The 27,358-nt window shown below is 45.3% G+C and overlaps 1 protein-coding gene across 7 annotated transcripts; it reads left to right on the top strand.

Moving 5' to 3' along the window:
- Nucleotides 1-176: 176 nt before the first annotated feature.
- Nucleotides 177-26,988, top strand: rph3aa (rabphilin 3A homolog (mouse), a). 7 transcript variants are annotated; one of them, XM_072714338.1, is made up of 20 exons: nt 177-296; nt 11,511-11,656; nt 12,629-12,725; nt 12,864-12,875; nt 14,031-14,165; nt 19,229-19,358; nt 19,636-19,719; nt 20,115-20,208; nt 20,996-21,040; nt 21,231-21,413; nt 21,497-21,655; nt 21,967-22,046; nt 22,243-22,317; nt 22,605-22,714; nt 23,735-23,861; nt 24,177-24,233; nt 24,484-24,635; nt 24,800-24,881; nt 25,091-25,211; nt 25,289-26,988. In XM_072714338.1, exons 3-20 carry the CDS (start codon nt 12,661-12,663, stop codon nt 25,417-25,419), a joined length of 1,842 nt encoding a protein of 613 aa, XP_072570439.1. In that variant the 5' UTR covers nt 177-296; nt 11,511-11,656; nt 12,629-12,660; the 3' UTR covers nt 25,420-26,988. The 7 variants fall into 7 exon arrangements, with proteins under 7 accessions (XP_072570439.1, XP_072570438.1, XP_072570437.1 ...); XM_072714337.1 differs by having other exon boundaries at nt 20,115-20,286; XM_072714336.1 differs by having other exon boundaries at nt 20,115-20,298.
- The last annotated feature ends 370 nt before the right edge of the window (nt 26,989-27,358 follow it).

The raw sequence follows: 27,358 nt of genomic DNA, 5'->3' as shown, positions 1-27,358 counted from the left end.
CGTGCGGGGATCTATAGTGGTGTTTTAAATATACAATATATAGCTTTAATACAGTATTAGATCTGGCATAGAAATGGTACATGGACATCCATCCCCCGGGGTTGCTCTCTCTCTGGAGCGCTCCGATCTCTGCTTTGCTGGGGGCGGGGGTGAGGGCTGGGCTTTCTTAGGGAGGGCACTCCGACAGCGGCGTGCGGGGTATACCGGAGCCTGCAGGCGGCGTGAACAGGGAGCAGGACACCGCTTCAGCCCGCAGACACCGGGACCCAGGGCTCACCGGGCTCCCCACCGCGAAGGTAAGCGGGCTCCCGCCGCATTAGCGTCCCGCAGCAACCGGAACGTGTGAACCAGCGGAGGGGCTTTTAGTAAAACTCTTTCAAACGTATGTAATGTCACTAAATTGGGGGGGGGGGTACACTGCCGAAGATGCTGCGGCAGTTTCATCCTTTTGGGTTTTCATCTCAAATGGGAGTTGGTTTCCAATTAAAACCAGTTAGTTTCCAGTGGAAATATGTGGATTGATCATAATTTGGGACAAACAGACTAATTTTGTCTCCCTGTTTTAACACACTGTCAGTGATGCGAACTAAGGAAATTAGTGCTGAGTTTTTCAAAATGAGATTGCTGAGGGGTGGGGGCAGACGTTTTATTAAAACGGCTACAGTTCATCAGTTAGTTAATGACTGGTAAATTAATAATAGCACGTATGCTCCTTCATGCATCTTGCACAACAGTTCCTTCACTTGTTATAGGCATTGCATGACCTGCATTACAGATTAGAGATCAGGTTTGATAGGAATGTTTTGCATGTGGTAATACTGTATTTCAGCTGAGCTCTGCATTCATTGCAGAGTTTATATCCTGTCCTTGTATCATTTTTTGTGGGCATTGGCAGGGTGGGGTAGTAGGGCCCTGGGGGAGCATTCATCAGGCTTTTTTTTACCCCATTACCCTGTCAGTTTGCTTGTCACTGGGGCTGTAACCTCAAGGGTCTACCTATTGTACCCAAGCGTTTTGTAAATGTACCTTTTAGTCTAATTTACGATACAGAATTGGACTCTGAGAAATATCTCCAAGGTACAAACAACATTAATGTACCCCCAGTGGCACAAAAATGTCCCTCAAAGTCCATTTCTTTATCTTAAAAGGTACATTTACCTGCAGCTAGGGTACAACTGGCAGACCCTTGAGGGTACAGCCCCAGTGACAAGCAAAGGTACAAATTGGTACAGTACTCTTTTTTTTCTGAAAGCTGATGCCTTGCACTGGCTCACTCCAGGAAGAGAGGGCACAGTCAGACAAAGAAAAGGAGTTTAGGACTGAGGGAAGGGGAGTGGCCCTCGTTTTGCCATAGTGGCAATGAAACGTCTTACAGCGAGAGATGAAACTGCAAATTATATAGAAGGAGAGAGAGAGACAGAGAATCTAGTAGCTACTTCAGTGGAGTTTATTGTAATTCGTGCTGTTTGGTCATTGTACAGCCATAGGTGACTGTCAGGAAACTGGATTTTTAAACAGCTGCTCTCTGATTTCACTTGCACTGTTTTACATAACCACCATTACGTTGGTTTTAGCTGTATGACATAAGTGGTTATTCATCTGCATGTGTGTCAGAGGATACGTGTGATTCCGGTTTCTGCTTTGGTCTGCTTTAAGAGGCCTGCTAGTGCACGTACAGTGAAGTGGTTCTGGGTTCGAAGCTGCATCTGTTCGTCTAGCTGGTGTTTTCAGCCTCAGGTTATTCCAGTGAGAGACAGACTATACATGATATTGCTGTAGAGATGTTCAGCCTGTGTTTATATTAGCTGAGTCTTCTTTAGTTTTTACTTTTGCACTCGTGCTTTTACGCTTAGTGGATACTCTCATTTAGTTCATATAAATATCACAAATACAATGAACATAATCAGAGACCACTGAAAAAATTAGTGCATGTTATATTGCCATAGGGCTGTATGAGATGTTTGAAGATCTTTGTACAGATTAACCTTTCGGAAGTCCAGCTTTGTCTGAAACACATGGAAATTCAAAATGATGAGTCATTGGTTACTCCGGTGTATACTAGTCGACAATTGATGGTGCATGATAAACCCGGTAGCTGTGGGTTTCAAAACCTCATTTCTCTCTTGCTTAGCGAAGATGTTCACAACAAAGAAGGCGGTGATTCTGCTGTGTAATGGCTAATAATTGATGTGCTTTCAAAATGCCCATCCAGGGTGGATCATAGCTGTCATTCTATTATCAACCAGGCACCCAGCTGAGAGGTCCAGTATCGCTCTGCTGAATCCCCTTACAGTACATTTGCCTCCTCACAGTTGCTCTCTCCAGAGACTTGGGCTGAATCCCCCTGGGTCTCTATGGACCCATTCTGTGGAAAATTAAGGTTTTATGATTTCCAGCAGCATACATGAGGAAAGGCTTTGGGGACAACATAATCTCTACTTTTATTATATCTGCTTACACGCATCTTTTTTCCATTCACTTCTCAGAACTTTTGATATTAGTATTTTCATGGCTTGCTGTTCAGATTGAATTCTGCATCACATTTGTTTAGTGATGCAAGATTTCTTTAATCATCTAGTTCCATTCTGGCGTCGGCGTAGGTGACGGTGGGTATGTCTCCCACTATAGGCTGGTGACCATGGCACCGATCTTGCCGAAGGACCAATATTTCCTGTAACCCCATGGTAATCTTTAACAGGAATGATATGAAACATACAGCCTCAAGCTTCATCACAGTTCAGATGAATCTGATACTAAAACTCATTTGCACAGTAAGGTAGAGTGCGCTGGAATAAAATGCTGTTATTTGCTTGATTTATGTTTTGAAATGTTTTATGCGTTTAAATGTATCCCCAAGAAAATATGCCTTGTTATATTTGTTTGACTTGCATTAATGTTCATATTATTTTTAGTTTTAAAAGGTATTTTTAACAGGTGTGTGAAGCAGTCTCCGGACACCTGAGGTCGTAGCATAGTTCGCTCCGCTGCGCTGCCTCTGAATAGTGGGTATGTCTGCTGGGCACCCAGGGGCATTGTGGGAGCTTATCTGTATGCAGCACCCGCGAGCAGCGTGACCAGGTCACAGTCATGAGCTGCTGTTAAACACAAATAAATAAAAAGCCCAGCCAGGCAGGGCTTTGAATGAAAGAAGCATTCAGTGAGCAGAAATTGCAGAAACAATGGATCATGTTGATTACAGCATATCAGAATAGGCGGGTAGATAAGGAAACGGTCTCATTGTTACAAATTTTGGCATTTGCTGGAAGGAGGTAAGGCCTAGGTTAATGTCCCAGAAACTGATCGTATGAAGCAGGGGCTAAATAAACCAGGTCTGTCCTTGGCATCTTTATCACCTGCCTTGCATTCGAGGCTCTCGTGAGTCGAAGGTTATAAATCTAAACAATCGTAATTCATTTTTTCTTTTCATGGCTTTCCTCAGCCTTATTGCCCAGATAGCTGCAGGTCTTATGTCATAAAAATAATTAGAAGATGATTATTTTTTGACAGAGGACAATCCGTCATGTTAAAGCAGTGCAGCAGAGAGGATGATGACGTAGGAGCCTTTGTTTTCTCTGGGGGAGGGGTGGACACGGGTCGACACTTTTAGGACCCATTGGATGTTTGGCCTGGCTCTTTGCATCCTGCTCTTCAGCGGTGCAGTGGCCTGCCTTTCCCCCCCAGGCGCTCAGTTTGGACTCGCTTTCCCCTCCCTTGCTGCTAGATGCCCACGAGATTAGCTACAGTCAATGTTTAACTGTTAAAACAGAAGTGGTGTTTTGTCCCTGAAGTGCCCGACGAGCCCAGTATAGCACTTTGCATTAGTCACCATGGGCAAACGGCAAGTGGTTCCCATCATCGTCGAGTATAATGCATAATGACTGTCAAATACCTGATGTCCTCTTGCTTAGTTGACCAGTTTCATATTCACCTTTCCTAAAGCTGCACTTACATCCTCAGGTGTTAAAGATTGTTGTGCTCTATCTGCCATTATTAGCTGGACGATCACGAGAGTTGACAAGGGATTTTCAACAATGGGAGCAAGCTAAAGTCCTTCTGGAAGTACCGCGATAGGCTTGCTGTGTAAAAGCCAAATTAGGCATATCCTACTTTTGTTTTATTCGGTGAATTTTTAAATGTAAAATACAAAGTTCACTCACAAACATGAATAACGGTTCAAAAGAACAACAAAAAGCATATTTGAGCGATAATTGTATGTTTTAATTCTTTTTGAGGGATCCTGCGAGCCACTTCATATCAGTCACTTTCCGCCTGCTCCCGCATTCAAAAATAAAACTTTGTCCTGTGCCGCTCTGTCTTGCCGCTGGTGTCGGGGGAGTGCAGACCTCTGTTTGCTGCATTCCCCATATACTTCAAATGGCGGCGGGTGGAGAAAGTGGAGTGTGCCTGTTGGGGACAGTGACAGGAGTGCCGGTGTCAGGGGGACACTGTTAGGACGGGAGGAGAGCAAAACCAAAGTCATTAATCACATCATCATTCCTAATGCAAACAGACAGTACTACTTTACTTGAGCGGACACAAATAATGCAGTACATGCTTATTTAATGCATTAATTACCCAGTAACTAAGCGATCGTCCAGCATTAATGAACCATGAAAGTTCATATACTCCATGCAGAAACTATATTAATTAACAGTTAACTGATTTCTTAATAAACTAATATAGTTCATGCATGAAATACATGATCTATCATAGTTGAATGATCACTTAGTTACTGGGTAATTAATCCATTAAATAAGTAGGTACTACATTATTTGTGCCTGGTCAAGTAAAGTGTTACTGTCTGCATTAGGAATGATGGCGTGAACGAGGTCTGGGGACAGGCATTCTAGGCAGTTAGGGCTGACCTCAGATCTGTGCTTGGAGCTTCTCTACACATACAGGTCTCCCCCCATCACTCTCTGTGTTCAACATGGCTCTGACCCATATTATTATTGTACTTGCATTTTTAATTGTTTTCCTATAACAAAATACAATTTGAAAAAATACAATCAATTCCCTAATCAAATCTTTTACAAACCTCCCCCCTCCTCCCCCCACCTACCCGCAAACAATTAACCAAAGAGTGCGTAGCATGTCACCCATGTTATTTATGGTCTGCCCTCCACCTTTGTGGGCAGGCTCTGTATATTAAAGCCTACCTTCAGTCCTCTCACCAAATCTGAGCTCTGGACACCACACCCCTGTGTTCCACCTGCAACCCATCTGTTTCCTCAAGCCAAGGTTTGAAGAAGTGCTTACAGATTTCTTATTTTCCCACAGCTAGGCTTCTGTTGACTGGACACTCTGGAAATAGCCATGATTAAAAGTGCTAATGCGTACCGAGTGGATATTGAGTGTGAGTGTTCTGCTTAATTACGGGCCTTCTGGAATAATGAAAGGGAGCCGTCAGCAGTTTTTGTTTGGTCTGCAAAGCCAGTGGCCATTGATCCGTGCAGAGGGCTTGTCAGCGGTACTCGTAGCTTTCGTAATTCAACATCATGGCTTATTTAATGACCAAACCCTCCTATATCAAACAGCAATTGAGCTGTCTTTTGAAAAATAAGACCAATATGCTGTATTTTTCTCTCATTCGACCTTGGGGGCTTATTGTTATGCAAAGCTGTGTACTTTCCAATCACATCTTCCTTAGCAGTTTTAGCTCCTGGGTGTAATTCATACTGCGGGGTCCCTATTTTTCTGCTTCCTTCGGCTTCCAAATTGCACGGCACTGAGTTTTTCACTTAAAGGATCTTGCTGATCTGGCTTTGTGGCACATCTTGCAAGGAGGCACTGTGTTTCTCAGTGGGTTAGGCCTCTGTGTCTGTGATTAGAAGGTTGCCAGTCTGCTTATGGGATTGTTGGCGAAAATAATGTCCGTATAAGCCAGCGTCCATTATCTAAAACCCTGCAATAACATACAGCTTGTTGTTGTCAAAATAAAATTACCTTAAATTTATTTGATTTTCTGGAGGAAAATGAATCATTTAGATTAATCGACCAATCATAAAATAGTAGATAGATTAATCCATCGAATGCCACAGTGGCAGCCCTAGATCGGAGCATCTGATTAACCTATTTAAGGAATTTCTGTCTCTTAGCGTTTTTTATTCACTTTTATAATTTGACTTCAAATTAGTACGTTGGTGATCTCGATTTTTTTTTTTCTCCAGATTTAGAGATGATTCATGATTTAGTCACGATTTTTTCAATACCATCTTCTTTTAACTAATATTTGTTTTATTTGCACAAATATAATATAAAAACACAAATTTATAAAAAATGCCCACAATGAACCTTAATAAGCAGAAATAATCAGATTGTTCCCCAACTAAAAGTGCCAATACATTTTCCAGGCGAATGATGATGTAAGACTTTAGTCACAGTCCTTCCTTAGTCTTAGTGTTAACAACATTTAAGACTGAAACCACGGATGCCCTGGGAGATGATGGTGTTCACTTGCAAACTGAACCGTGCCCTTTAATTACAAATATCAACTGGCTGTCTGCATAATGTCAGAATATTAAAAAATATATATTAGAAAAAAAAACAGATATTTACAAATGGAAAACTATATTTGTAAACTTAATTATGTTAACTACATAAAAAGGTGCATGAAAAAAATCTCAGTGGAATCAATTCTTTACAGATTTATTGAGAGGATCATAAAATATTTGTACCTTGGAATTACACACCTTTGCTAAGTGGTGTACAGCATTTTAGCAAACCCTTCCTTCTCCACACTGTAAATGAACATCATATCTTTTGTGATGTAATAACCACGGCACCTGTGATCTCTTTCCATTTGGGCAGTGATTTGTCATATGGGATTGCGCTGGAAAATGGTGCCACTAATGGTAGCTTTGGGATGAGCTCTGGAGATAGCTTTGCAAACGCTACTTTGTTTTTTTCCTTCCACTCCACTAGGCGTTTCTGTTACAATAAACTTGTGTTTCAGTTTCCCAAAGAAGTCTATGCTGTAGCTGTACTTGTACAAGATCTTGTAATAGCCCTCCTTCTGCGTTATCTCACAATGCATATTTAAATGTCATTAATTGCACTCCATCCATTCAGAGTACAAAGGGTAGAATAAATGGAGTATAAAACTGACATAAACATGTCCCATATCCGGTAAAGCGTGTTTTAAGCAGTAGACTGTAGGGATGTGCATCTTCATCTCTGAGGTGATGCAATACACATCTCGATGCATTGCCAATGATCCGATACAATAAGGATACATAAGAAGCTACTCCTATTGCGATACAACACGATTCACCCCTATTGCAATGCGGTGCAATTCGACACGATACAATGCGATGCATTGCCATATTCAGTTCCAGCTGACGCGTGACTTTTCTGGGAGACTTGTAGAGAATTAGCCACTGACAGCAGTGGAGAACTGGAGATAAGAGAGTGCACTTGAGAAACAGTTTAGAGAGGGGAAATTAATCTAAAAAATTTTGGTTTCATTTCTAAATTATTAAGGCATAGGGCCTCTAATAATAATTATATATTAATGTAACCCTGGCCGTGTGCTGCTTCCTGCTCAATAGCTCTAGCAGCTAGGGCAGACCATTTGTGGGGGTCCCAATTTGAGGTGTCCTATCTGGGTAGGTGCATGGAACGTCTTCTCTCTATGGCATCTTCCACTGCTGTTGGGGCTACATTTCAGTGGCTGCATTCTCTGAGGTACGCAGACTGGGGAGTGGCTTGATCTTTTGTAGGTGTGTACACCTATTATTGGCTGGGTCGCTCTGATGGCTGCCATACTCAGGGAGTAGCTGTCGCTGTGGCAGAATGGCACCTCCCAAAGTTATTCTCACCTTTTGCACTGTGGCTGATGGGTACCTAGAAGGTGACACTTCTCTGGTCATGGGTGACCGCAATGCAACCGCTCACACTGACAGTCCGCTATGAGGCCTGTGTCAGTCTCCACGAATCTGGTGACAGTGGTGAAAGAGGCCTGATGTTCCTCGACATTGCAAAAGTGCAGGGTCTGCAAATCACTGGATATGGTTCCAGTGCCCTGAGCCACGTCATTGGACTTGGAACTGCAATACTGGTGGTGTGGTGAAGGAGATCGATCACATCCTTGTGGGCAGATGCTGGAGCCTCCTACAACACTGCAGGGTCTATAGAAATGCCCAGTTTGTGAATTCTGACTATAGACTTCTTGTTGCTACTTTGAAGATTCATCTTAGGTTCAGTAGGATACCACCTACTGGGAGAATGAGGCTGGATCTGGCCAGCCTCCAAGCTTTTTCTAATGAGTTTGCGGTTTGTGTGAAGAACTTGCAGACTAGGGTGTGACTGCTGATCCTAATGTAATGTTGGAAAACTTCCATGATAAGACCCTGAAGGCTGCTCAGGGTTGTGTTGGTGTTTCCAGAAAGAGGTGCTTCATATCACTGGGCACCCTCGATGCTGTCGAGAGGAGTTGTACCACACGGTTTGATGGCAACTGAGATGGGAACTGAGAAGGATGGCTGTGAAGGTTCTGAGCGCAGATAAGGAGGTGTTTGTTAGAGGAATCTGTGCGCAAATAACAAGCCATCTTGTCTACCGACCCCTATCCTGATTACAGAGGTATCGAAGCATTACACACATGCAAATCTGTTCCTCTGAGAGTTGCAGTCAGTGCAGAGGATGAAACAACTCTTATGGATAACACTGCAGTTGTGACCCGCTGGGCTGACTTCTATGCTACTGTGGGTACTATGTTGGATATCACTCGGTCCATGGTTCTTGTGACTGATCCTCCACTGAGCTGTGAAAAACCCAATCTCACTGAGATTGCATAGGTGAACCAGTTGGGGGTTTGGAAAAGCTGCTGGGATCTGTGGTATCTGGGGTGAACTTCTCCAAGCTGGTGGTAAAGTTATCCTCTTAGCTTTGCAAGCAGTCTTTGCTTCCATTTGGGAGATGAGTGTCATCCCAACTGACTGGAAAATGTGACTCCTTGTCCTAATCTGGAAAGGGAAGAGTGATCACCTGGATTGCAGCAACTAAAAGGAGATAATACTGCTCTCAGTCCCAGATAAGGTCCTTGGGCACAGCCATCAGCAGTGTGCCTGTCTGCAGAGAGAATATCAACCTCGTCGTGCGGTTCAATTATCTCGGCAGTGACAATTCCTATCTCTGGTGACTCTTCCTTTGAAGTCTCATGTTCAGTTTCATTGTCAAACCCCTGTATTTTGTGATGTTGGGGAGCTCATTTGCATCTCCCAGCATGCTTTGCTAGACTTAAATAGCCTTTATCAGTGTGTAACTGCTGTGTCGTGCCCTGAAAGTCATGCATTATACTTACCTGTGCTGTATGTGATCCTTTGCCCATCCTTGCATGTCTCCAACCACTTTGTAGATACGGTGTTTGCGACCTACTGTTTGTAATGTGACTAACGCTCCATTTCCCCCACTATAGTGCTTGTGTTCATATAACAATATTCATTCAGTGGTTATGCTTGGTCCTTTTAAGGGCTAAATAAAAGAACATTTGTACTTGGGAGCAGGTCGTCTGAGTTCTTTGCTGCAATGGCTGGGTTTGTGGGATGCTGCAGTATCTGTGTGTGTGTGTGTGTGTGTGTATAGACACAAACACACACACACCAGTACAAAAGGGAATATGCTTTTGTATGCAACGGCTTACAAAAGCAAGTAGGCATGCAATAAAATACATTGCCCTCCTGTGCTCTGGATACATAATGATCCCTGAGAACATTAATAACACCAGTTGCTCCCTGAATAAATAATATGAAATTATTGAAGAAAAATAATTTAACTCACTATTCTACAGTAATAAATCAAATTTTACCGATGTAGAAACAATGCATCCCGTCACGTTCCAAGATGGAGACAGGAGCAGGCTTAAGGGCAAACCAGTAAGGGATTTATTGAAAGGAACAGGATCAGGGCAAACTAAACCGCGTGAGGTCAAACAAAAGGCACAACTAGCTAAAGGGAAGGCAGTGGAGCACACACTAGGGTGACATCAATGACCGGACTGGGGAGCACAGGACTGGGAGGCACTCATTTACATCACTAATGAGGGAGCAGATGAGGGGCAGCTGGAGTGAGGCATATGAGGGCTGAAACAAGAGGTAAGACAAATTAGCAATGAGCCACACTTGGGAAAGAGCAAGAGAGCAAGAATGCAGGGCGTGACACATCCTGAATTCGTTCCAAGTTGTATTCCGTCGACACCTTTTTAACTGGGGCAGTTACATCGTGAACTTTTAATTTTCAGTGTATATATTTTAAATGCATTTATTAATAATTGCACTATAATTACGTTGAGACAAGTCTTTTTATAAGGATTTTTTGCAGAGCTGGAGGGAATGTGTGGGATAGGCTTTTGCGGTGTTATGGTAATATTTTTGGCATACTGTGGTATTTTGAAATTTATCGTGGACAAACCCCCCTTCGTTATAGTACGAGAGAATCATTTAAACATCATCGTTCTCTCATTCGTTATGCTGTTGAATTTCTTTTCCAGCTATTCGTTACATAAGATGAATAGTTCACGTTTAACTTGAAGTCTGTATACCCAGCACTTCTGGCATCTCAAAAGCCCACAGGGCGACTTCTCAGCTGTCACTGGGAATCCTGGAAGGTTACATTAAGAAGATATGAAGATGTGTAGTGGACTTGGATGCCATGTACCCTCAGCCCCTCCTCCCTGAGATCCAAGCTGTCTTGTCCACTGTGTGTCAATTTGGGCTGAGTTGTATTGTTACAGCCAACACTCTAGAAGCTGGCAGAAGCTTTGGGTTTTCCCAGCAAGGGGTTCTGCTGGTGGTTGGGGTAGCACACATCTCTCTGCCCTCTGCTGTACTAGAGAGCAGCCCTAGTCCTTCAAGGTCTTCATTTATGCTATGTTTTTATCATACATGAGCTCATAGGATCTAACCTTAGGCAGGCTGCAGTATTTACAGATTTCTAGGGCATCTGGGCACTTAGGCACCAGATCAGTAATTACCGTAACTGAAGTGTTTTGGCTTTAATTCTCAGCACTGACACTGTCCACAGTTAAAAAACAGCGGGGAAAACCCTGCATTCACTGTGGCACAGCATGACCTGGGCTTTCAGCCACATGCCTGGCATGAAAAACCAGGTTGTTCAAAAGGTGTAAATGAGCGGCTGATCTAGCCAAGATACAGCAGAAAGAGGATGCAGGTCATGAGAGGAGGACTCCTGCTGGGCTGATACCAGAGACGGACATTTCAGGTCCAGAAAGTAGAAATCCAAACCAGGATTTTGTTTCAACCAACCAGTTGAGCATAAAGAGTCACAGTCACAGAGTACTTCGACTGGTTGGGTGAAACAAAATTCCTGGTTTGGATTTTTACTTTCTGGACCTGAAATGTCTGCCATTATCAGTGTGGCACCACCCCCACCCCTCCCAGCTCTCCACACAGCACAAGTCTGATCACTTGCAGCAACACGGAAAAGCTTTATTGATCCCCGCCTTTTTAATTTCCCTTAGCTTGTTCCTCCATTCTTTGTTCTGTGCGCAGAGTGATGAATTGATAGCGAAGACGGAGATCGTTCCAAAGGTGGAGAAGGCTATCATACTTGAACCTCTTGCCCCAACTTGCTCCTAACCCCGGGTGATCTTCTCGTTTCTCACCTGCCTGCCACGCCTGCAGAGTATCTGTGCCAGGTAAGCTGGCAGTCTGTCTCCTCCATCACCTTGGGTCTTTTTTGGCTTTCATGATGGTAAGAGGGGAGCTTTTACCTTTTACCGTATCCCAATGACACCATGAATTCCCATGATTCCTGGGCTTCTAGCGGAGCGATCAGATTCACACACATTGGAAGTCTGTTACCGGCATAGTCCATTGCCTTTAGCTCAGTATATGAAGCCCCACTGATAAACAGAACATAATGGGAGAGCAGGCTTCACCGAACGCCTGTCTACAATGATTTGCAGCACCTTTTTAGCTCTGAAAGCCGACAGTACCTCTTTAAGTAGTAACAGAGATACTGTCTGGTTTCAATTCCGATTGGAATGATATATGTGCCCTCTAGGGATGGCACCAGTGGCTAGGGCTGTTAGGTGTGGCCTGTGCGTGAAGGTGAGAGTCGGGGATCCATAAAGGCCATCATCACCTGTCTGAACACGATATGATTTGGCACTTAATCACCGGATTGCTCATCTTGAATCCAATGGAAATGCTGGACCCAAGACACCGTTAGATACAAATGAGTTTGGTGGTCGAAACAGGCAAGTTGAAAAGACTACCTCAGTCATCATAGACTGTTGGTTTAATATCTGCATATCTGCCTCCATATTGTGTAGTGCATTACAGTCTTTGGATTCAAAGACCCCTGAGAGAGGGATGTAAATTAGGAGGCTGCACCTCAGTTAGAGAACTGTAATTTGTATGGGACCACATGGAGCTGTGTGCCAGGTGAATGCCTCTGTCTCAACTGGTATGATTTTACTGCTGATTACAGTAAAAATTACGCTTTGTGGTTATTTGCGTGTATCTGTGCGATGTAAGCAAAACTTGAGTCGATATGAATGAAATCATCCGTCAAGCTAATAATGCAAGATACACTGTAATCAGATGGGACTAGACCCTTCCGGCATGCACTCCCAGTACTTCTCACTGCTCGCTTGTATGACCAGTAACTCACCCCCGCTTGGCCCTGGACCCAGCCATGACGGACACTGTTCTGGGCAGGACCTTGGATCCAAACGTCAGGCCCGATGGCAGGCAAGGCAGGTGAGCCTATGACCTTTGAACTTTCAGAGGGCCGGGATCAAGGGTGGCAACAATGATTACTGTGTCTGTCTTTTGTCATCATGCTCTGCTAACTGCCCCCCCCCCCCCCCCCATTCTGTCTTTGCCATTCTTGCCCAGTGATAAAGACCCGTAAGTATCAGCCTATGCCTTTTATCCTCTGTGAAATGTCCACAGTGCTTGGCATACTCTTTGTCAGGGTGACGTGTGTGGACGTGTTTGCATGCTCATTCATCTTGGCTTCATTCTCGCCACTAAGCTATAGAGTCTCATATCAGCTGACGGGCAGGTCAAATACATGCATTCCCACATGGGCTCAGGAGAGGAATCCCACAAATACGGGGTAGCGAGGTATGAAATTACATCCAGAGGTGCTCTGGCTTTATTCCAAGAGCAGGGATGAGTAACCACAAGCTAAATCTAGTCCAGCACTCTTGTCCAACGCAAACAAACAAAACTCTAAATTATTGCATGTAAACAAGGATCAATCTCTTTCAGGGGAGAAATTACTGATCTGTTGGAGATCTGCCTCCTGCCGCTGTTGTTGTGCGTAACTGGGACGGCCTCATCAAGCCCAGCTCCCCGTCCAAGGTGGCCCTCCTTCAGCTCAGTGTGACTAACACAAAGATCACAGAGCATCGTGTGAGCTGCTGAACGCCCTGGTGACGCCCCTCCCCATTTAAAACCTTGCCTCTGATTCCTAAAACAGCCATATATTGCTGTGATGGGGGAGGTTTAAAAAGAGCTGTCCCAGGTCATAGTAGCTGACATTTTCCGGCCCAGCTGGGGGGAGGGGGGGATTGTACACTCCAAACACAACCACACAGACACAAAGGCAACCTGATATATAGCAGTGTTCCCTTGCACTCACATATCTATGCACACACTCTACACAAACATACACACATACACTTTACATACACAGATGGTACACCTACATTAACGTGCGTGCACTCCTTATCTTAAGGTAATGTTTCAACCTGTTCTCCAAGCTAGAGGAAAGATAATAGGATTAGGCTGGATGGATTTTTCAAATAACCCCTGGATCTTGCCTTGGTGTGTGTGGGGAAGTGCAACAGGCAAGACTTTAACTCGTATGCTGGAGATTATAGGTCCAAGTCCCAGGAAAGGTTCTGCTTCGGTTCCCCAGTGCCTGCTTTATACTATATGACGGTGTTTCCTCAGCTTGTGTAAATGAGGACATAAATCCATAAATTAGACTTGTGCATAGTGTCTATGTGGTTGTATTACCCCCCCCCCCCCACCCCACCCCCCGCCCCATGTCAGGACAGGCTGGGCGACGTGCCCTTCCCACGGTTACGAGCCACAGGCTGACGAGCTGACGGACGAAGAGAAGATGATCATCAACAACGTGATCGCGCGGGCCCAGCAGATGGAGATGGCGGAGCAGGACCGGATCGGGTCAGCTTTGTCCCCACGTCCGCACAAAACGCGACATTATCTGAGTATCTGAGATCTGTTCCTTTTGTCTCATACAGACTGTATAGTATACTTTAAATGATAAATTATAAACTATAAATCTCTCATACAGACTCTCCAGATGTATATTTTGTTAATGTAATGGATCCCTCCATGAGGTGGTGGTGGAGGGTTTGTGCACCTCAGTGATCCTAGGAGGTATCTGGTTGGGAGAAATTGCCCCTGGTACGGTCTCCAAAGGTCCTAGGTCAGTGACCCTCATAATGGTGAAAATCAGCATGAACCCAGAAACCTCACCTGGAATAGAGAAGCTGGGGCCCTGCCTTAGAGCCTGGCTAGGAGGAGCTTGTCATTAGGCACCTGGTGGTCAGGCCTACCTCCTTCTATCCATCCATCCAGAGCTACATGAATCTGCCCTCCTGTAGGCCCACCACCTGCAGGAGGACCCATGGGGGTCTGGTGCTTTATGCATTAAAGGCAGATGCCTTGTTGAACCAAAACTGGCTTTAGGCACATGGAATGTAACCTCTCTGGTAGGATAGGAACCTGAATTAGTGTAGAAGGTAGAGAGATACCATCTAAATTTAGATCCGGTTGGGCTCATCTCAACACACAGCGTGGGCTCTGGAACCAGGCTCCTGGAGAGGGGCTGGACTCAGTTCCACTGTTGCCTTTGGTGAGAGGCACCGGGCAGGTGTGGGTCTGCTTATAGCCCTCTGGTTCGGCCGCACTGCTTTGAGTTCAGAGTATTTTGCCTTCTTGGAGAGCTAGGGTGGGGTGCTAGAAGGCACCACCTCTGTGGTCTGCATTGTTCTACTGGGGGACTTTGATGCTCATGTGGGTAATGACACTGAAATTTGAAAGAGTGTGATTGGGAGGACCAGCCAGCCAGATCTGAACCCTAGGGGTGGTGCGCTGTTATCGGACTTTTGTGTTAGCTGCAGTTTATCCACAATGAACACCATTTTTCAACTTTATAGCGCATTTTCACAACATTACATTGTCACAAAGTGCTTTACATTATCCCCACTCAAAGCCCCCAGTGAGCCAACCAGAGGTGACAGTGGCAAGGAAAAACTGGCAGGGGAAGTCAAATGACCAAGATGGCAAAGTTCCAGTTCATACTGTCCCAATTTTAACATTTGAGTCTCAGGGGGCAGGCAGATGATGGTATGTAGGTGCTGGTTCTGCTTCAGATGGGAGGAGGAACAGTGGTACAGCAGCGGGGTGAAAGTTAATAGCAGTATTTTGTAGACAGTGCAAAAGTTGCACTGTGAAGCCAGTGAAGGGAGCAAAGAACAGGGCTAATATGATTAAAAAAATTAGTGTTTGTAAGAACTCTGGCTCCTGCATTTTGTACTAGCTGAAATTTATATAAGGAGGTGGATGGAGAGCCAGAAAGGAGGGCATTACAGTAGACCAGTCTGGAAGTTATCAAGGCATGTACTGTATGAGATTTTCTACATCGTGAAAGGAGAGCATTTTTCAAAGCTTAGCTATGTTGGCAGTTCTAGTAATATTTCTTAGAAAGGAATTTTTCTAAGGATTTTTTTTTTACATTTAACACTGGATATCTTGTAGTCTTCTTACTGAGAGAGTTGTGATGCATCTTCTGGTTTAACAGATGTATATAACTGTGTATCATCAGCATAACAATGAAATTCAACACCATGATTTCTAATAATGTTGCCAAGTGGTAGCATATATAAAGTGAACAGTAGCGGGCCCAGCACTGATCCCTGTGGGACATCATACTTGACTTGAATTGAAGATTCATTGTTACATCTAGTAATACCAACAAAGATATACAACCATGGTCAGAAGTCATATGCACATCATTCATTACTTTGATTAAAGTTGTTTCTGTTCTATGGTTCGGTCTAAAGCCAGACTGATATAATTCATTAGCATTATTTTCCTGTAGAATAGAAGACAGATAATGAACAACACATTTTCCAGGATCTTTGAAATGAAAGGAAGATTCAAGATAGGTCTATAATTTCCTAAATCACTAGGTTCAAGATTTTCTTTAGGACAGGTCTAATAACAGCTATTTTTAAAAGGTTTTGGAACATACCCAAGCCTAAGAGATGAGTCTAACACATTTTACAGAGTAGGGCAAATCAGTGGGAAGGAAGGAAAGACTCAAAGGTGTCATTATCTGTATGAATAGGACTAGCAGAAGGCTGGTAGCTGTATGTAGCTACTGGCGTGCTCTGGATGGTCTGTCTAATCTTAGTTATTTTACCATTAAAATGTAATAAAGTCATCACTTAAGATCTTGTGGAACTGACAAGTTTAACGCTGAAGATCTCTGTGTTAATCTAGAAAGATTCAAACAGGAATTTTGGATTGTTTTTGTTCTCCTATTAATCTGGAGAGATGCACAGATCTAGCAGTCACTAGTGCTTGTCTGTACTTAGAGAGGCTCTCTTTCCAGGCAGATCTGAAAACTTCTAGTTTGGTTGAGCGCCATTTGCGCTCTCTCTTGCGTGAAGTCTGTTTAAGTTTTGAGCTCAAGGTTGCTCATTATTGCATCTGGCACCAGACCCTAGGCCACAGATCAATTTTGTTGTCGTGTCATCAGACCTAAAAGACCATACGCCTTGGATATTCTGGTGAAGAGAGGAGCTGAGCTGTCAACTGATCACCACCTGGTTGTGGGTTGGATCAGATGGCAGGGGAGAATGCCAGACAGACCTGTAAGATCCAAACGTTTAGTTGGAGCATTTGGCTAAGACCCCTGTCTGGGAGATCTTCAACATGCACCTCAGGCAGAACTTCTCTTGTATCCCATGGCTGGAGACATTGAGGCCGAATGCTGAAGAGGTTGTGCTGAGCTGTGGCCATAAGGTTGTTGGTGACTGTTGCATGGCAGCCCCTGAACCCAGATGTGGACACCAGGGGTGGATCTAGAAGGGGGGCATGGGGTGCACCCACCCCCCCGAAATACTTTTGGCCCCCCCCCCCAACACCATTGGTGTAGAATACTGTCAGTCTGACCGTGCCCAGCATCATTTGATCAGAGCACTGTCATTTATTCCCTGGCAACCTGACAATGCCTGTCATTGAATCTGAGCACTGTCACTATCCGCATGCTTTGAAGAGTGGATTTTTTTCAAACGGCAGAGACGCGACTAGACTACAGACCATCTTTGTTCATAGTATATACAAATTCAATTAAAAAGTTCTAAATATGTGAATTAGGATATCCCTTTTCTCTGTTGCAAAATGATGTGCATAAAGGCGACTCTCACGCGTATAATGGCTTCTAAAGCTGAAGTCCCAAGAGAGACACGTTGAATATGTAGCTAATTTGCTAACTTCTGCAGTCCAGTGAAGAGCTGTGACTTTATGCCTTTAATCTTTAAAACAATAATCTGTTCTCCCAAAAAAGCTACAAATAAAGTGGCAAACATTGAAATGTGAGGTTTGAGAATATTACCTTAGCTATCTAACTGGATTTAAAAAATCTATACAGTTCAAGCTGAAAACAAGTGAAAAACACACTGTAATGTTACAAATAAATACTGTTAAATGAATAATTCATGCCTGATATTTTTTTAGTGTATAAATATTGTTCAATCCTGTCCATGCAAAAAAAAATCAGTTTAAAACTGTCTTCTAAGGTAATATTCAACACTATCCATCCATCCATTTTCCAAACTGCTTATCCTTCTGGGTTGCAGGGGGTCCAGAGCCTATCTTGGAAGCTACGGGCATGAGGTGGGGAATAACCCAGGACAGGGGGCCAGCCCATTGCAGGGCACACTCATACACCATTCACTCACACACTATTCACACCTATGGACAATTTTTAGTAACTCCAGTTAGTCTTTGGACTGTGGGGGGAAACTGGAGTATCCAGAGAAAACCCCATGGTGATGTGGAGAGAACATGCAAACTCCACACACATGTAACCCAGGCGGAGACTTGAACCCTGGTCCCAGAGGTGTGAGGCAACAGTGCTAACCACTGCAGCACCATGCTACCCCTCAATTTTTAACACTATTTATTTATAATTCTGTTTTCAGATTTCCAGTGCCCCTCCCCCGCCCCCTTGCTGATTCTTTGTCCCCCCTCTGTCACCCTATTAAAAAAATCCTAGAAACGTCCCTGGTGGACACCAGTGACAAAGGGAGCCGTGAGGATGAAGGAGGAGGCCTTCAGAGCTTGTCTAGCTTGCGGGACTGTAGAGGCACTAGCCGGCCATGCAGAGTGTGGGTTTGGTAGATGCAGAAGCAAATACTCGGGTCTGGGAGGAGCTCAAAGCGGCCATGAAAAATGGCTTTTGGTCAGCCTCAGAATGATCCTGACAAACCATCGGGCGACTCAGGAGGGGGAAGCAAGGCTTTATAAACGCTGCTTACGGCAGGGATGGAGCGCTGCTGACCTCAACTGGGGATATAGCCAGGTGGTGTAACGAGTACTTTGAGATCTCCTGAATCCCACTGACATACCTTCCTATTAGGAAGAAGATTTGGGGGACTCTGAGGCGGACTCGCCCGTCAATGAGGCTGAAGTCACTGAGGTGGTACAGAAACAACTATTCATCAGCAGTTATGCAATGCCTTTCTAGAGGAGCTGTAGGAGGTGACTGAAGAGGGAGGGAGTTCTGGGCATTCCTGCTCAGACTGCCGCCCCTGTGACCCAGATCCAAATGAGTGGCAAAAGATGGATGGATGGATGGATGGATGGATAATGTAATGGATGCTACTATCCAGTAGGACCTACCTGATCTTTGTTGCGGTCACAGCGAAATACAAAAGCAGACAGCAGCACACGGTCGATGGCGGCCTTCTGCTCCCACTTTCAGCACTCAGCGGCCACAGAGCCTGGCATTTGGCACAAGAATGGGAGCAGGAGCATGTCCTTAACAAAGCAGAGAGGCAAAACGCAAAGTCTATAGAAGGGAATGAGTCAACAGGCCAACCTTCCTGAAAGGGAGGAGTTTCAGGTGTGGGAGGGACTGAGTGTCCATCTGATTGGTCAGGCACCTGATGACCCGGGTGTGGGAGGGACTGAGTGTCCATCTGATTGGTCAGGCACCTGATGACCCGGCTGGACGATATGAAGCAGACGGTCCGTGGCGATGGCGTCTCCTGCTGCCTGCTGTGTGGGGCACAACTGAATGCCCCAGGAGTCAGCTCAGCAGTCTGCGAGGACTGCAAGAAGGTGTGGGGGCGGGGAACTGTGCTATGCCACTCTTTGTTCGGGTAATAGATGTTCAAGGGTACAACAGCACTTCCCTTTCTAGGATTTTCACAAAGTAAAATTCCCTTTGATAAGTCCAGGACATTAATCATACACCCAGATACTGTCATTTGATATGATTTGTGTTGGACGTGAGACAAGGACACAACCGGTCCCCCCACGCCAGGCTTTCAGGTGGTAGTGTCACCATGGGGTCAGGCTGAATTCTCCTGGATCCACTTTCCTTTCCCTCCTGCAGCATGTATGCACCAGCTGCGCTGTTCAGAAGACCAGCCGGCCTCATCCACTGTGGCTCTGCAAGATCTGCAGCGAGCAGAAAGAGGTCAGTCGCGAGCATGTGCTACCATCTTGGTCGCAGTAGAGTATCTACTCATTCTGCATGTTTCTGTACGTAACGTCAGCATCACTGTGGTGTTCGCAGTGTAAAGTACTTCATTTTGGCTGTTTCCACTAGTCCGTGGAGTGATTTTTAAATCTGTGGCCCAGGTTCCTTTACTATCTGGCAGCATGTGCAGTTTATGTGCCCTCTTGTGGCAAGATGTGGGAACTGCAATCCCTCTGTTAAATCCCTTTTCATCATATTTGAATTCCTGCCACTTGGGATCTTACTTGGACCCCAGACGCTAGAAGACATAGGAGCTACTGTTTGTGGGATTAATTATTGCTGTTGTTTCCCTTGCTGTTGATCTGAATGTGTCTCTTCCACTGCCGTTGTAGGTGTGGAAGCGAACTGGCGCCTGGTTCTTCAAGGGCCTGCCCAAGCTGTTCATGCCCTCGCCCATGCCCGTTTCAAAGCCAAAGGACCGTGGTGGTGAGCAGGCCACGCCCTCCCCAGCCCTGAAGCCGGCAGAGCCGATAGCCCCTGGGCAGCCCCAGACACCAAGCAGGAGTGAGTCAAGGAGTGAGCGCAGGCACTCGCACAAGCAGGCGCATGTTACACCTTCTACAACTCAGGTTGCCTTTGGCCGTCTCTCCGTTTCCACGGCATCAGTTCTGCAGAGTAAGCTTCCTAGAATCCGTGTCAGCACATCTCGAGAGGCCGGGTAGAATTATTAAAGCAGCCCACACACAAGCCCCTGTAAATGCATCTTCATTACCGCCCTGACAGTGCAATGTGTGTGGGAATACGCGTAATGGTGCAGAAACCGTCTTGTAGCCGTCCAGATCCTGCCTGTATCTTACGTCTTCATCAGCCTGTGTCACGCTGCAGCACATGGACTGGGAGCCGTGGTCCTGAGACCAGTGTAACACACTCTCATTTATCCGTTCTCATAGAATCTATTTGCTTAACCCTTATGGTTACTGGTGACTGTCAGTAAAGCAGGACACTAAGCGAAAAAATATTTACCAAATGAATAGTTTGTGGTAGGAAACAGGAGAACACAGTAGGGAAGACTGACTATGCTGCCACATCTTATCTGTTAATTCATATGCTCAGGTTCCACCCAGACCCTGACCTGTGAGCTGCCATGCATTTTAATAGAGCTAACAGAATCATGCTAGAGCATCCTTTAAGGCTGGGCCTGTACTGTTCCCAGCATTTCCTCAGCTTGGATCTGCCATTGTTCTCACTTTTCTCACTATATTTTGTGTTCCAGCCTCAGCGGACAGCCACACCCGCCGCAGCGTGCAGCAGAGTGCAGGTGAGCGTCAAACTCCCTCCTTCTGGGGGCCAAAGGGTAGGGGGATGTAGTGGGCATCCACTGAGTTGTTCATCCACCAGTGTAACTGATGCTTCCCTCAGTGTCCTTCTGAAAGGCTGACTAAGGCGAGCTGTGTGTGTGTGTGTGTGTGTGTGTGTGTGTGTGTGTGTGTGTGTGGGATTTGCTTTAGCCAGCGGGCTCCCCGCCCAAGGAGCGCCCCCCCCTGTGGCTCCCCAATCTGCTAATGTACAGACCACACCTAGTGAGTCCCTGTACCAGACAGAGGGCCAGTCCGGCCCAGCAGTGGTGCGGTTGGCTGATCCAGTCCAAAGCTCTGCTTACCCAACAGCAATCCAACCTGTGGCTCATCAGGGTAAGAGTTAGCCTGGGCCTACACGCCTGCGTACTGATCCTTCCAGCAGTCTGGATTATTAAGTGTTTATCTGCCTGTCCTAGCAGCTCCTTCTAAGGTAGAGAGCTGCTATACCACAGCCAAGAAGGAAGAGAGAGTGCCCCCTGCTCCCCAGGAGGAGAAACGACGATCAGCCGGCCAGAATCCCCAGCCATCTCCAAAACTGGACGAGGAGGATAACAGCTATGATTCAGATGAAGCCAGTAGGCAGAATCCTAAACCTTTGTCCTATGAAATGCATCTTGATCGACCTGTTTGTGTCCAGTGTACGGTGTGTTTGTATGACTGTTAATCTACACTCTGCTTCCGGATATTGATCCATTGCTACAGCAACCTTCTGTATTCCGCTGGTAATGTATCTTAGGTCTGTCTCACATTGCCTACCATGTTTCAGGCTCTGTCTTCAGTGTGTTAGTTGTATGAATTATTACTGCAGTCAGTCTGAGTTCCTCTTCGGCCATCTGAATCAGTCAGGCACTCGCCATAGACTCATAGCCTGCTGTCCTCTCGCCAGCTACTCTGGGCTCCTTGGACTTCAGCCTGCTCTATGAACAGAGCAACAACTGTCTGCAGTGCAGCATCATCAAAGCCAAGGTGAGACCCTGCCTTCCCACCCTGCAGTCAACAGGGAGTGTCCAGAGGAAGGGCCAAGGCTGCTTTGGGAGCCCGGGGATGTGGTGCACATGCAGGGCCACAGTCACCTGAGGGCTTTTCCCCATATGTGGTGCACTGGGCTCTCCAGCCGCCTAGTTTGGATTGACATTGAAAATTCTCCCTCTCTGTGCTCCAGGGTTTAAAACCAATGGATTCCAACGGCCTGGCCGACCCGTATGTCAAGCTGCACCTGTTACCGGGGGCCAGCAAGGTAATGTCTGTGAAGCCGTAGAGTGTGTGGCTCAGGCAGGAAGAATTGTGGGAACTCGGAAAGAAGAGCCGGGTGCGTCGGAGAAATATAACACTGCGACTATTGTCTGTGTTCTGTCCGTTTTGGTCAGCAGCGATCCTGTGAGGAGCCCCATGACAAACAACTGACACACATACATACCTTATTTTACCAACCAACTCTGAGATTGCAAGGCTGCTCTCTTCGTCGTATCTTGATAATTAATTTCTCCTTTTTTCTTTCCCACTGCAACCCGCCACTGCCATCAGTCCAATAAACTCCGTACCAAGACCCTTCGAAACACGCGCAATCCAGTGTGGAATGAAATGCTGGTGTACCACGGCCTTACAGATGAGGACATGCAGAGAAAGACCCTCAGGTAGGGGCCACTGGTCCGCATTAATAAGAGCGTGACACTCTAGTGTAAGGACCATTAATTCAAGGACCGTCAGGTGAGATTATCAAGCCTGATTCTCCAGAGAAGATCACAAGGAATTATAATATGACACATCTTGGCTTTATTTTACAGTCTGATGAGAAATACGTTTTTTTGGGGTTTTTTTACATCAGATCCTTCTCTTCCTCTTCATTCACAAAACGTGTCTGTCCCAGTCCTGAGGAATGCAAACCAGACCACCAGTGTGGCAATCAGCAGGATAGGGCTCACTGCCATAGTCTGGGCTGTCACTCCTCAGCTGGGGCTTGGTAGCTCGCATAGGTTCTGCTCTGCTCTCTCTCCTCATGGAGTTCAGTCATTTTAAATCATAAAGGGATTTATAATGTATAAGATTTGCTTGCTATATTAAATATACTCCCAAAATCTGTTATCCTGAACCTAACCATGACTCGGCAGCTTGAAGGCCGGGACACTGAGCTCAAGCTTCTGCCCATTTGCTGAGCGAGGATGGCTATAGCTAACAAGCCACTGCAGTCTATGTACTTTATATCATCCCACACTTTGCAGACAGTCCCTGGATTAATAACGTCCAACTCACAGGCACGTCATACTTACAAACTGACAAACCGAGCCTATTATATTAAAAATGCGGGTTTAATGCAATGGTTCGTAATAATAAACGCACATATTACTTTGTGAAGCTTCAGCGGTTCGCCAGCTCAAAGTATAGTACAGTACTATGCATAGTTAGATTTATTGTTACTGTATAATAATAATGTACTGCTTTCTGACTTACCTACAAAGACAGACTTAGGAAACAGATCTCGTTCATAACCTCGATCTGTTTTCATTATCTATTTTGTAGTCGTTTTATTTTTACTCGTTGTTATTAAAATGAAATATATTAAATATTAAGCCCAGCAGCGAGGGGCCGCTGTCCATGCAGTGACGGCTACATGTGGCGCAAACGAAACGTGTCTTGTTGTGAATTCCGCGGGGCAGGCTGTCTGTGTGCGATGAGGACAAGTTCGGCCATAATGAGTTCATCGGGGAGACGCGTGTGCCCCTGAAGAAGCTGAAGGCCAACCAGAGGAAGAGCTTCAACGTCTGCCTAGAGAAGGTGGTCCCGGTGAGCCCCTGTCCCTACTGTCACACCGGTGCACATGGAGAGTGAAATAGCAAGTCTTTGCCTGCATAATTACAATTTTATATTGGAACGTTACAGTAGCACAGTCCGTTTACTTGTGGGTGTGACACTCCAGCATAGTTTCTCTGCTTTAAGCAGGACATTTTTTTCTGGTTCAGTAGGCTGGTCCAGTTCAGGTACTGGGGAGTATGACTCACTTTGTCGCGATGACTCAGTGCATAAGAAAGATTTGATTGGTTTTATGGACTGACATGAATCCACTTTTCACGACGACCGTAACTCCGCCCCCTGCCACAGCTGAGACGAGCAGGGACGGCCGGTTCGGCGCGTGGCATGGCACTCTATGAGGAAGAGGTAAGAGGGCCTTCCCAGTATACCTGCACCTCCAGTCTTCCCACATGTTTAAGCTGCTTTAATCTCCTAAGGTGTGTCTCTACAACCCGCCCTTGGGTTTAACGTGCGCCGTCTGTGCAACATGGGTTTGAGTTTTACCCACATCCAACGTGTCCTTCTCTTTGGCTGCTTTGACCTGTTGACACGCCAAGGTTGGTCACAGCACTCTGATGCACACATGCTTGTGGTTTTGTCCCACGTTGGGTCTTAGGTGAAGGAGACAGCAGAAGCAGAGGAGAGGGGACGCATCCTGGTCTCCCTCATGTACAACAGCCAGCAGAGCCGGCTCTTCGTGGGCATAGTCCGCTGTGTCCACTTGGCTGCCATGGATTCCAACGGCTACTCTGACCCTTTCGTGAAAATGTAGGCCACCATTAGTGGGCATATGATCTCGTGAAGTGACGTCACTCAGACGCCACATGTTCACTGGAACTTCTAAGTTTCCTCAGTCGAGATTCAGCACTATGCCAACCTCTTCCCTTTGATCATTCATCGATATAAAACCTTGTTTACTTCTTGTGCAACAGCTGTCTGAAACCAGACATGGGCAAGAAGGCAAAGAACAAGACGCAGGTGAAGAAGAAGACCCTGAATCCAGAGTTCAACGAGGTGAGTCTGGACTTTGTGGGGAGACCAGAGGACAGGATCGGAAGGGACTGGACTGGATCACTGTTTGGCCCACGGTGTATGTCACCCCGTGTCTGTGAAGTACAACAGTGGTACCATGAATCAAAGAGAATCACCAGCAGTTTTCTGTGAGTTTTTGCTGAACGAGATGCCAATGGATGTGTTTGTCACAGTTTGGTGTTGTGTGGCAGGAATTCAGCTATGAGATTAAGCATAGCGACCTCGCCAAAAAGACCCTGGACATCTCTGTGTGGGATTACGACCTTGGCAAATCCAATGATTACATTGGTGAGATTGGACGCCGTGAGTCAGGTGACCCATTTTATCTGATAATTCAGCACTAACCAGATCCACCATGTCTTTCACGGATTCTGCACTGTCCTCCACAGGAAGCTGCCAGCTGGGCATCACGACCAAAGGGGAACGTCTGAAACACTGGTATGAATGCTTGAAGAACAAGGACCAGAAAATCGAGCGCTGGCACGCTCTGCTCAACGAGAACCACGTCTCCAGTGACTAGGATGCACCCTGCCTCCTCCCTCCTGCACGTTGTCCATCAATGTATATTCCTCTGGGTCCTTGTCTTCCAAACCAGTTCACTAGCTGTCGTCTCTTCACCTGCCTGATCTTAGAGCCGTCCTATCTCCGGGCTCAGGCACCCGCCTTCCTCACCTCAGCATTAATATGCCTGCTCAAGTGAACAATCCACCTATTAGTCTATAATAAATCGATCCTACAGCTTTGTCCCTTGTTACAGGCAGGATTTTCTATGTAGCCGTCAACTGCCAACTTAGAAAGTCTGCAGGTTAACTTATCTCTCAAATCATTGGTTTCTCAAGCTTGTAAATTCTTATGAAAACCCAAATTGAATAATATAATGTTGTGAAATATTTACTTTTTTAAGCAATAGTAATGTTGTGGGACATGTACCCTTCTACTGGATAAGTGGGTGGATCGACGGATGGATGGATGAATGCATGTATGCATGATCCAGTTACATGTACATAATGTATGTATGTTTTGGTGTGCAGCAAGGACTCGGGTGTCTTGATACCAGTTTCTTATGATATTGATCAAACTGGGCCTTTACATAGCATGCTGACTTGGGGGAAAATTCTTTCTTCTAAAGTGTCTGAGCTGTGTGTCGGGCCGCGTTGTTAAATGGCATCGTCAGTGTACTGTAGCTTTGTTCCCACTCTCAGCCTTTCTCCCCTCCAGCTTTAACTCTTCGCTGAGCTGCACACTGTCACTTCACCTTAGCAAGAGTCTCAAATAACTACCAGAGGCTTAGAGATGGCAGTTAAGAATGTGCGCATGGGCTGCAGCTCTGGCTTTAGTTATATATCAGCTATTTGGAGAGTAACAGTGTGTATCTGGATGAAGAAAGGTGAATGTTTGCACAGCACTCCAACGGCTTGGTTCACATGCTGCTCTGAATAGATGCTTTACGCGTACGTCACATGCAGACACATTGAACAGGAGGTTGGCATACTCAGTCAAGAACCAGTCTTTGATCCCCGGTTGATCTTTGCCATCTCCTAATATAATATAGTACGATTAAAAGTTCAAGAGAATGGTCAGTGAATCCTTACTTTGGAGCACATACATATACGTATAATTTATTGTCAAATTTATTTTTAAATGTTTCTTTCCACCAAATACTAATACTTTTCTGGGTTTGTGTTTGGCTTGATGTGAATTGGCGTTAGATTGTTTCGGTGGCTGTAGTAAATTTCAACGCTGTTATTTCGGTTATCACAGTTTGTTGGGCTGTTGGATTTATGTTTCTGTAGTAAGTAAAATGCGAATCTGTTAACAAACGTATATTGTAAGGGGTACGACGCCAAATGGTCCGTCATGTGTCACAATACGCACGTAACTCCTAGTTTGCAATGGTTGTAACTTCTGTTCACTGCGCTTTAAATGATGAACCGTGCAGTGGTGTTGACTGGGATTTTGTTTCCATCTTGCATAATTCATGTAGATAACCTGGATTTTTTCCTGTAAATAGACTGCTTTTAATTATTATTTTATTTTTGCTGTGGTAACATTTGCAAATGAGAATAAATAGTTGAAACCATGAAAACAACATGATCCATCTTTACTGGTCAAAAATAAAATCGCAGAAGAAAAAAATCATCCAGAAAATTAAAAATACGGACCTACAAATGGTAACAACAAGCCGTCTATAGCTGTCTTAGTGAATGTGTATAACATGGGAGACCTCTACAGTTAATGTTTAATGTAATGATTTTCTCTTTGCCGTATTAGTTCAAATAAAGACTGTCTAATTCCATACATGCATGTACTGGGCGTGAGAAAGCCCGCGTATTTTCAACAAACTGCACGTGACAATTTCCCTCCTTGTTACAAACTAATAAATTAACTCACTGGAAAAATTAGCGTGGGAACTTGTTTTCGTGTCTAATGCCTAGATGTAGCGCAATATCCATCATAAA

Source organism: Paramormyrops kingsleyae, chromosome 7, assembly GCF_048594095.1.
Source record: "Paramormyrops kingsleyae isolate MSU_618 chromosome 7, PKINGS_0.4, whole genome shotgun sequence".
Lineage (NCBI taxonomy): Eukaryota > Metazoa > Chordata > Actinopteri > Osteoglossiformes > Mormyridae > Paramormyrops > Paramormyrops kingsleyae.
Note: the sequence above shows the minus strand (reverse complement) of the source record. Positions and strands in the feature narration are given on the sequence as shown.

What these genes read in the sequence shown, in the direction of transcription:
- rph3aa (XM_072714332.1), top strand. Translation starts at nt 12,661, where the DNA reads ATGACGGACACTGTTCTGGGCAGGACCTTGGATCCAAACGTCAGGCCC. An exon ending in TCTGCGAGGACTGCAAGAAG is followed by an intron (nt 19,359 to 19,635) that starts GTGTGGGGGCGG and finishes TCCCTCCTGCAG; the next exon opens with CATGTATGCACCAGCTGCGC. An exon ending in GCCTAGAGAAGGTGGTCCCG is followed by an intron (nt 23,862 to 24,176) that starts GTGAGCCCCTGT and finishes CCCCTGCCACAG; the next exon opens with CTGAGACGAGCAGGGACGGC.